This window comes from Suillus subaureus (assembly GCF_016647635.1).
Source record: "Suillus subaureus strain MN1 chromosome Unknown BJ212scaffold_544, whole genome shotgun sequence".
NCBI lineage: Eukaryota > Fungi > Basidiomycota > Agaricomycetes > Boletales > Suillaceae > Suillus > Suillus subaureus.
In genome coordinates, this window is record NW_024539100.1 from 445 (window position 1) to 11,664 (window position 11,220).

The window sequence follows — 11,220 nt, forward strand, 5'->3', positions numbered from 1 at the left end:
TTGAGTATTAAGATACAAAGTTACACTGAATGATTGTCGACGAACCCGCAGAGATGAATAGCGTTGTCTTCCAAGCCGTGAAGATGGTCTGTATTCGCACAGAGTCTCTTGCAAAGTTGGCAGGGGAAAGAGCAAAGCCGAGCATCACACAGGTGTTGGTCATGGTTCACATCACTGCGGTAAATGAAGGGTCAGAAGGTGGTGCGAAGCGTTCATTCAATAGCTTGCCTTGCAATGCCACAAGTACCGCGACAAGGGGGAGTCAATCCGTCACTCAACCTGAGATTTGACAGATCGCATGGCTAGAGGCATTTAAGCACGTAAGGAGGCAATTCGAGGGTCAAACATACCTGACCGCAGGCATGCATATTGGCAGCACATAGATGTTCGTCTTCTGCGTGACCGATCACCTAAACGACAAACTCGATGACCTTCTACCCACTGTAAAGAGGATCCATCTCACCTTCGTACACTCATCCAGGCATCCCTGTCTCCCGGAAAATTTGCAGGCTTGACCACAGAGATGTGCATTAACAACACATCTGAAAGGAATGATGAGCTCATGTGTGGATACGACCATGAAACGCTTAACATATGGTTGCCGGGATGCCCCGCTCTGAAAAACTTCAGCTTACTGAGCCAGCGAAAAGATTAATAACTTACGACATGGTGCAGCCTTCGTCTCTCCAGATAACGCACAGAATCACAAGAATGTATGCAATCATGAGAAGTCTGGCAGTCATGCTGTCCGTCATGCAATCTGCTCTGAATGCAGAGCAGCTCGCAACTTCCGCACTTCAGCTTGCACAATTGCAAGTTGCTCTTTAAAGTCTACTGTTGCGCTTTCAAACGTTCTCATGAGCTCGTCGATACTCGCTTGCCCGCTTTGAAAGCGAGCAACGTTGGACAATATCCACTCGCGAACGTGGGTGACGCGCAAATTGACCAGACTGTCGATATTGAGCGATCAAATCCTCAATCCAAAGATCCTCCGGCATGTGGATGGCGAGAACCATAGTCCGTCCCATGCATGAGACAGAACTTGGAGAGCGGCCCTCGCGAGAAGAAGATGCGGCCCCCCTGCCAATGAAAATTCAGCTGAAGTATCGGGCATCTCAATCGGGATATCGTCATCTAGGTTCTTGATAACGCCAAGTTAAACATGAGTTGCAACAAAAGGCAGCAGAAGCATTCCACATTCCATACCTTCAAAGGTTCTGGGTCAGGATTAACCTCTTGCAGTCCAAATGCTAAAGCATTTGGCAACATGGCTAAAAGAAGTTGTGCTCGATGCGAGGCCATCGATTCTGCGATGTATTGTTCATCAACTGAACTGTGGATTCTGTAAGAGTACGCACGTGACAGAGCGCCCCAATCATTTGCCTGCACAAGGTCTAATGAGTGCTCTCAAAATGTACGACAAGTCAGTCATACCTTCAGCTTCGCCATCAAGGTCTTCATCACGTGAAGGAACTCTCCTGCTGTATTATGCGTCAGTTTCTGTTTGTCCAATCGACGTTTGAGGGTTGGGAACAGCTTATAAAATTCTTGCGACTCGATTACTGGCCTACATCGGAATGATCAAAACGATATACGATCATGAGAGACGTTTCACATGCCAAGGGATGATATTCAACTGCCCAGCGTGGAGGCGAGAAATGAAGTTGGCCTCTTGTTCATCCTGAACTATCTGCTGAAACTTGAGGGCAAACCTGAGGGACAATCTGAGTATGCATTCATGTGGACACCGTCTGAAGCGTACTCTCGAGTAATTTCTGCTTTGTCCGAATCCACGACATCCTAAAAGTCGATCAGTCAAAACACATGAAATACAAATTTCAAGAGGTGGGAAAGTACCTTAATGATGATCACCAACGTCGATTGAAATAGACTCGGGTTAGACGCTGGGTCGAGGACGGTCGAACTTGATTGGAATGACTGGAATAAGCCTGTGATATCTCGGCTCAAGGCGAAATTGTTCCGGAATAGCACCTACGTCAGCGACGTTAGACCACCATCAGAAACACGCAACAGGCAGCAAACCAAGTTAGAGATCGCAGTATTGAACAGCACGAGCAATGTGTCTTCTTGAGCGGAACGCTCAATACTATGAACACCTATCAAGGGAAGACATCAATACGAAATGTCCACCGATGGTTGGTCTACATGCCTTCGAAATCCAAAGCAACGACAAGAGCATCCTTAGTCGGAGTCACTGACATCCAGACCCCTTCTGTTGTACGCATGGCCGATCCCGCGAATGATGTGTCCACAAGATGGTTCAAGGAGAAGCTTTTCCCCACCGATTGTTCACCCATGGACGACACAACTTTGACCGGCTTGAAGAAGATTGCACCGGATGAAGTCAGTGTCACTCAACTCGAAGCGTTCATGTAATCATACCTTTTTGGCCATGTATGACTGGAATAACGATTCATACCAACCAAAAGACAGGTGATTGACAATGCGGTTAACATCTGCGCCGAGGAGGGACTTCTCAAGTTCGGTCGAATATACACCATCCTTGAGTGGAATGAATCGATTCTCCCTCGTCACTGCAATGTGAATTGGAATGAGGCAGAGGATATCTACCAACCATTCCCCAGCTCTGAACTTCGACACGCTCCATTCTGTAGCTCTGAGGAGACTATTGGAAAAACCGGAATATGTAGTAGCAGAGATGACCATTGATTTTAGGATGGTTCCCGTCGGCTTCTTTGATGTCCTTTCAAAGTTGTAAATAAGGTCGTGGAAGTGCGGTGAGAACATATGATGGTCCCGATCTGTAATGAACACCAATGTTCGCGGGCATCTGTTACTAGATGATGTGATCGTCTCCCGCTGAACGGCAGAAAGAACCGGGAAACGAGTCCACACGTCAGCGTGACAATCAATGAGACAGTTGTGTGCAGTGGCATTCTTCGACTGAGCTCCTCCTCCTCGGACGCCTTTCTCCTTGAAGGTAAACTCCGTCACTTTGCGAGTGATGTCGAGAGCGAATGATCGACAAGAATTCGAGTCAACGTCAAGCGTAACGAGATGGACGATACTCCTCTTTATTAGAGAAGTCAACAGCAGCGGCTGATCCAGGGGAAGATCCGGAATTTCGAGTGGGACGCCATTCGTTGAGCCGAAGGTACTCCAGTGATAGGCGGCCAAAATCAGTTCAGAGCCACACACATGAGTGGCGATCAAACAAGAACCATCTGGAGTGGAGTAAACTGCCTTAGGGATCTGAATGAGATCAAGGGTGGCAGGTCTGTCATACGCATATTAGCAGATATCGTTTACCGCAATTTGAGCTCCCACCTAAACTGCATCGTTGTCAGGGAGTATATTCTGGCTTGTGCCAATGAATCGACGAGTAGTAGCTCTTCGCTACCACAGATAAAGCACGCATGAACGATAGAGACTCCTTCGCCATACCACTGAGTCAAGTTGATTGCGCTGCCAGAAGCCTGGAAACCACGGGTGTTGTCGTGGAGAAAGATGTGCAACAAGAGCTGATGACGCATTCGTTAGACCCCACCAAGAAGATTGCTTATGAAACCAACCTTCTCTCTAGCTACGACACTAAGCAGTCGTTTTGACTCATCAAATGCGAGAATAAATTCGCCGATTTTATCACGATTCAGCTTTTTCCCGCGGCCTTGAGTCAAGGCGCCTTCGATCGCGTGGAGGCTTTCCAGAAACACCATTAGGTTCCCATACCGATCAGTCGTTGCAAGCAAGATCTTATCGCCTGAAAGAAGTTGCGCTCTCCTAAATCAAGAGCGTCAATTCATTGATGCACCACAATGTCAAAAGCACCGACGCAACCGAATCCCCAAGAGGCAACTTGAACGAGTACGCGTGCCTCGCAGTGAACTTCGGCGAGGGAATCACGGTAGGGTCCATTTTCAAGGAATGTTGATCGTGTTCCATCAGCTGCATGAGATGGACAGAGAATTCACAGACAGGATCCTGGAAATATTCCCTTTGGCCAGAGATGAATATCTGTGCTGTTATCGATCATTTCATCAGAGTGGGTAGACATGAGGATAGCTGGACTTACTTTGGTAATGTTTGCGTATTTCCTCGACGGAATCGATGACGAAAGTGTACCTATCAACTTGAGATGAAGGCGAAGCAAAATAAGTGCGGAACCACTAACACATGATGTCCTGTTTGCGAAAGATCATTGATTTCACGGAGAAACGCCCTCCGCAACTCAGTAAGTTGCTCCTCTCCATGACTGGAAGCTTCTCTCTGAACTTGAAGTACACATTGATCGGTTTGTGTGCGCAGTGCAAAATGCACCAAAAATCGGGTTTGCTTCGTCAAGTGTGACCTAAAGTGATGCAGAGCGGCCGTCCTAGTTTCTTCCACGATTTTTGCGAAGATATGGGGTATTTCGACATCATCCAACTCCGTGAGGAACTGAGCATCGCTGACGGAATCAGCATCCCCCTCGTTCAATGTTTTATTAAAGGTACGCAGATCCAGGTCAGGCAAGACAGCGGAACTGATTTTATCCCAGAGTGTGTTTACCAATCCCTTAGGCTTCTCATGCGGAATGTTCCCCCTGCTGATCGATTTGAGGGTTTCCTTGACGTGTGGCGTATCCTCATAGAGAATGACATTGATAAAGCTTTCACGGGCTTCCTTCGGCATATCAGGAGAGTTACGAAGGACATTCTGGGCAATGCGGATCCGTTCTTTGCCCTCCTTGAAGGTTCGATTGTTGATTTTCTCCGAATGCGCCTTGCGGCAGAGCTCTTCCCCTATGTCTGGATACAAGGCGATGAGAGTATTAAGCTCATCTGCATAACTAATTAATAAATTGTAGAGCAATGCAAACATGACATACTTCGCGCTGAATTACGTTCCTGTTCAATTCTAGTGGGATGCAGAGAGGGATCGACAGCGGAGGGTACTTGAAGAATGATGTCAGTGATACACGAGGACCTGTCGTGGGTATAACTCACGAAGAGTCGGTACCGACTGGAATATCAGCCATGGCCGAATCTGTAAACGGTATTATTCTAAGACAAAGTGATTGCACGGAGGACGAACCTAGAGTCGATGGGCCGTCTTGCTCGCATCCTGTGGGACATGCGAAAGATTCGTGAGTGAAGGTACTAGGGCTGGATCAGACATGGGTAAAGTGTGCGAAGTAAAAACGCACGAAAATTTCTTGATGATAGCATCGACCAAGGCGTGATGAAAAACCTCAGTCAGAAGAGGCTCCCCCCTCTTCACGTCCTCTCTAATCCTTGTTTCCTCTGACTCCTTGCTCGACCTAGTATTCGATGAGATAGCTGTGGATCGCTCCCGAAACTGTCCACATTGTTGTCGGAAACGATCATAGATGCCATTAAACATCAGAATGTTCAGGGCATCTGCACTCAGACTCTCACTAATCAGTAAAGCATCACTCTTCCTGGGGAAGTGTCAATTGACGGCCAAAGTCGAGCTGCTCAGTGTAATACCCACAGGTAATTGCGCAACTGGACGCTAGTTAAGGATTGGTTTTTCATGGATTCGGCATTGAGCCTGCCCGGTTGAAATGCGACGGTCATGAACCCTTGAGTTGTCTCACCATGCAACAACTCGGGCTTCAGCAATTTGACATCCACTGTTGCCTCTGGGTGAGACTGCGGCATGGTTATATGCCTGGACGTAGCCTATAGAAGCGGCTCTAAGCATTGGGCCATTCATATCGATAAACCGAACTAACCTTGAATCCCGGGCGTGACTTTACTGCCTCCTCTTGCTCGTTGGTTTTCGCGACTTCAAATGTGAACAGCCTACTGGACTCATCATGGTCTTCGTCCAGATCCATGATGGCGTCTTCGCCTTCCTGGTCATTCCACACGATCGATCGAGCATGCTCTGGGGAAATAAGTGCTGTGACTTGATCACACATTTTCATGAGGTATCTGGCGTTTTAGTTAGGAGCAGTGTCTAAACTCAGAAAGACTTGACGGACCTCATGAAGGTCACGCGGTTGCGTCTCACAGACGAAGGGGCTGAGTCATCCCAGGTTGAATCCTCCGGCCAGTAGATGAGGAAAAGCTGTTGGTCAGGTGTAGCCTCGCAAACTGCACGAACGATGTACAGTCCAGAACGAAGACTCGGCATTGAAACGTGAGAGTCACTTTGGTTCGTGATGAGTTGTTTTGCGCTACAGAATAAAGTTTATCAAAGTGTCGATTTGAATACCGGTACTGAACTCACATTTCCTCGTCGACGACACCCAGAGATGACAAGAGTCGCACAATTTCACTCTTACTGCCGTACACGCCAACAGGCTTCACGATGAAGCGGTCTAGAGCGCTAAAGTTGACTTTTGTCATGGACACATATGTGCCCGGACAAACACTGTTGATAAATGCACGGAGTGAATCCTGCGCTATGATAACTTTGTCCACTAAAACTACAAGTCAGCGAAGGCGAGGGTTGTCAAGGATAGTGAAGATACCTAGCCCACCACTCCCTTGTTCATTGATCAAATCCAGGACCCGATACATCCCATTAATCGACTGGACAAGGTCGCGAGCATCACTATGCGGAGAGGAATCTTCCACGTCCATCTGAATCAGAACGTGAGAACTCCAGCCCACATTATGATGACCGCAAGCCTAGACTTGAAGGAAGTGGACCTACAAAGTCTTCTGCATTATCGGATCTTACTGATTGATAGAGGTCGTCGTCCGAATCCTCAGACATGCGGGTAGAGTCTGCTGTATCACCTGTAAACATTGAGAGTGTTTGTGATGTCAAGGGCTCATCGTCGTCGTCCATCTCGTCGATCGTGATCGATGGTGCAGATGCACGGGATGAGCCCTGGGCAAAACGATTCCAACTGCTATCGCCAATACCGACTGGTCGATCTGTATAGATTATGAACGATAACGTCCCTGTATGTGGAGTACACTAACCGACTCCTTTCCCCTTGTCTATCCTCTGTTTGAAGGGCTGCCAGTGTATACCCTGACTGGCACCGTGACTGTCTGGGAACAATTTTGGTGGTACATACGATCCGTCCATGATGGTGGGTGAATGTAAAGAACAGAGAACCTAGTATCGCCCTACTTTATAGTTGGTGTTGCCAAGTCCATTGGTCTAGGCTTAGTTAGCGCTTCAGCCACCGACCGCGAGGCAAGGATGCTCGTACTAGTAGTAGTACGTAATTAGCTCATTGTACTAACGACGACCCAAACAACTTGTGATACTGTTGAACAAGGTACACGAGTGTACGGGACATGGACATGTGCATGGATGTTGGCACCGCAATTTTAATCGATTCAAATGAATCAACACTCGCACTCGGTTTAGGCGTCTTCAAGCTGGTCCGTGCGCATATGCGTCATGTCTGACGCATGCTCTCTTCTGAGTCTCCTAAACGCTGATTATTCCGGCACAGACGTATTCTTGTCTTCGACGTCCTTAGGGATGACGGGAATAGCCAGTGCATGCAGTGTGACAAAGCCTTTGCCACACTCGATTGAACCAGTAGTAGGCGGCAGCTTGTCGAGGACGTAGACCGTGCGAAATCTACAGACTGCTCGCCACAGGGGGACCTAGGAGGCACGCATTCAGTCATAAGTAGCCGGCTTTGCGAGCAGTCAACTGGGCTATTCAAATCCTCTCCTTTCCTTTATTTAGCCTGTTCTCATGAAGCTGTAATTTAATTGCCCCTAATGATTTTCGTTTAGTCGGAAACCAGAGAACTCCTTCTACTTGTCCTTTGTCATGTGATGTCGCTCGGCTTCCCAAAACGCTTCGACCTCATGAGGTCTCAGAAAGAGCAGTCTCCGAGAGGTCGCCTTTGAACTATGGAATGTCAGTGGAGCAAATCTTACGCAGAACTTCATCGCTGTTAGCCGTCAGAAATGATCATGATATAAAGTTTGACCATGCAGTAGAAATACAGTACAATAGCCTCACCATCTTATAGCTGTCAATCGCCCTGCAAAAGCTCCCCCGCACGATCTTGTTCGCGGCGCGATTTTGGCGGCTTCACCACCAAATCTGCTTGTTGCCTACAAACTCAGATTAGAGCGTGACCTGCGCATATCCCATATATACTCACAAACGCATCCGTAGCAGTAGCTTGCGATTGGTACTTTGTATCTCAGCAGCGGTATTTATGGCACGCGCGAACAATTCGGCTCTATGATCCACCTTTCTCGCTTTCAGGATCTGTAGCGTGGATGGTGTCAGTAATCTCCTCTGTATAGCTATGCCAACAAGCTTCACTGGCCTTGTTCTGACTGTCAACTCGGCCTTGGATCTGACCGCTTTGAATGAGCGCAACTACCTCCTTCTCAACTTCATCGACGGTCCAGCCGAATGCGGCGCTCATTCTGTCGAGGCGAATGGTCTGGAATGGCTGGAAGTAAAGCACGACCGCAACATTACGAATGAGGTTCGTCAGGTCATATACATGTGAGTACATATGAATGTCCACATAATGGCGCGTCTGGTGCAAGAAAGACGACTCAGAATTATAGATATTAAGAGACTTAGTAAGCATACCGAGTACCGCTCAAGAAGCTCCAGGACGTTTTTGAAATCGCTTGAAAGATATGACTGGGTCAAGTCTCGAACATATGGTTCTTGCTCAATGTACGCAGAGAAAATAGCGTTTCCCGTAAGTTGAGACTTGATTGCCGATCGCGACATGCTAGCAAGAGCACATAGAGTCCCATATATCGCAAAATCACCGGGAGCGACAAGCTAGAAGAGCGTAAGCAAAGGTCGACTGGATAAATAATCTCACCTACCTTGCCAATCCAATCACCAAGAGAATCCGGAGGGCCAATCTTCAGGAAAAGTTGGGCAGCTTTTTCATAGTTGGCTTGCCCCAGTTGAAACAAAGCCATCGCAAAGTCCAGCTTGGGACTGTACTTGGTCACGCTCTGCTGACCTTTTAGGTGGCGGGGCAGCTGAGATGTTGTTGGAACCAGGAGCAGTGTTGGATTGCTGCTGCTGCGCTTGCCGTATCAAGTGCGCCCTCCGCCTTAAAGACGTAGGAAGATATGTGTGAGTAATTGCGTTGTTCGATCACAAGCTATGGGAGGCATGAACGACAGGACACTAATACCAATGAACTAAAATCTACCTCTAGCACAGAAAGACACATGTCAAGCACGTGCTGGCTGGTTGAGCAGAACTCCCTTGATTTCGTATAATGTTTGAGTGCTTGGGTATAGTCTCCAGTAGCGCGGTAGAAAATCACCGAGGTCCCTATGGCCCATCTGACGGAGAGATAATATTTAGAGTCTCTGAAAGAATCAAGATGCTGGCCGTACCCTTATGCTCTCTTTAATCATATTGTTAGAATACGTCTTCAGCTCAACCTCCAGCTTCGTTCTCTCCGCTTGATTCTTTTTCGTAACTTCTTCGCACCACACCGTATTCACTGAACAAAACTCGCTAGGAGGGAGCTGCACCTCTGGAAGGTCCGCCACAGCATCATATGCGTTCATCGCAGTCTGATAAAGGGTTGGATCGCGAAGCCCCTCGATCTGCGCGAACGCCAGCTTAGTGCCTGTGGTGCCAAAGTCGGACATGTTGAGATAATGTGGACAAGCCTGTCAAATGCAGTACGACCCTCAAAGAGTCGGAAATATCGATCTAAGTTAGTGCATCAAGAGGGGCGTTTAATATCATACCAGAATATCCCGAGATGTATGCGTCTAGATCAAAAGGATGAGCATCGTCCACTGGTCGGATTCGTCTCCTCTGGATTGCGGGAGGTTGCAATTGGGAGATTTCGTTTTCAATATAATCAATGTCCATCCGTAAGACACTTGAGTAGGAAACGGACGTGGTCGAGTCCCAATTGCAAGCTGCAATGATTCAGCCAATGATGTATTGCTTAGGTCATTTAGCACACGCGGGCCCTTGGCACAGTTGGTAGCGCGTACGCTTCGCAAACCGTGATTGCGTAAGGTCGTGGGTTCAACTCCCACAGTGTCCATTTTTTGGTACTCAATCTGTGCCGCCCTCAACGGTTCTGGCAGCTGAGTTGTGTCTCAAGTCTTTGCTACATAGTCACTGTCTGGGGCCATGAACCAGCCGAGTTTTCTTTTCGGCGGGCAACACCTGAACATTAGATGTGGCGCCTCGACATTTCAAAGATGCAGCTGTCCAACCGTGATTATCAATGGATAAGGTGCCCTGAGGTGAGCATACATGCATCTTTTTGCTGAAGGCATGATTTCCATGCGTGCCCGTCCACCTCCGCGAGTCGTGACGCGTGCAATAATCGGCTGGCCATTAACTTTGATATGACCGGCGCGCTGAACCGGGGAATCATTGTGATCAGCGCTGAAGCACACTACAACGTCATAGAAATATGCACGTCTGGCGGAAGAGCCGCACCCAGAGGTAGGGGAGATGAGTCGAGGGCAAGCCCTGTCGCAGAAAATCGAAATCTCACCAAACTTACTGCAAAAAGTACAAGTGCCGAAACATGCAATGCAACTGATGTAGTACAACATGCACTGGAGGCAAGTGCGTCCTGTCAACACTTGAAGGCCGGTAGCATAGGACAAGAGTAATACTAGCTACTCAAATCTTTTCCAGGCGTGCTTCTCGAACTCTTTCAGCTTCGCTCGCTTGGTTGGGCTACAGGGTAAAGGACGTCAAAAACTGCGCTGAGACATATCACGAATACTCACAGGATTGGTACGCGAGGCTCAATGAGGGCTCTTTGCTGCATGCTACGGAAGCGATCACGGAATAAGTTGCCCTCGGGCTGATGGGAGGCTATCAGCAATGCCGACAAAACTGGTGCAGTTGACGCACCTTCAGCGTTCGTAGGTTTTCGCTCAGATCCTCCCCAATCTGAACCTCGATTTCATTTTCAGGAACTTTATATTTCCCTAGCCGTTGGCCAGCCAGACCCTTTCTAAGCTTCATCTTTAGCGCCAACTGCCTTGCCAATCGCGCTGATTTTGTTGTTGGCCGACTTTCTCCGCAGTTGAACGGAGAGATTTAACCATTGTTATCGTAGCAAGCATTTTTTTTCTTGCCGCCTTTTCTGCCAAGGCTCGTTTCTGGTGCAAGCTCAGCGGCAATGGTAAGGAATCTCCGAAAGGCGTACCTCCTCGCGCAATCGCAGCGCCTTTGCTCGTTGCTGCTTAGTTTTACGTGTCGATGGTTTCTTGGGTACAACCGCATCGTGCTGTGCGACTGGTTCACCGTCGTCTGTGGGTATCTCATCCA

At 48.2% G+C, this 11,220-nt stretch overlaps 1 protein-coding gene and 1 non-coding gene across 2 annotated transcripts; one reads left to right on the forward strand and one right to left on the reverse strand.

The window, feature by feature from the left end:
- The first annotated feature begins 9,888 nt into the window (after window positions 1-9,888).
- On the forward strand, window positions 9,889-9,970 carry BJ212DRAFT_t163. The gene has a single exon. It is a non-coding gene; the product is annotated as a tRNA-Ala (tRNA).
- A 589-nt stretch (window positions 9,971-10,559) lies between these two features.
- Window positions 10,560-10,914, reverse strand: BJ212DRAFT_1490825 (uncharacterized protein; the record flags this gene model as incomplete). The annotated part of the gene is made up of 3 exons (XM_041341473.1): window positions 10,560-10,620; window positions 10,674-10,750; window positions 10,801-10,914. 3 exons carry the CDS (start codon window positions 10,912-10,914, stop codon window positions 10,560-10,562), a joined length of 252 nt encoding a protein of 83 aa, XP_041184875.1.
- Between the last annotated feature and the right edge of the window lie 306 nt (window positions 10,915-11,220).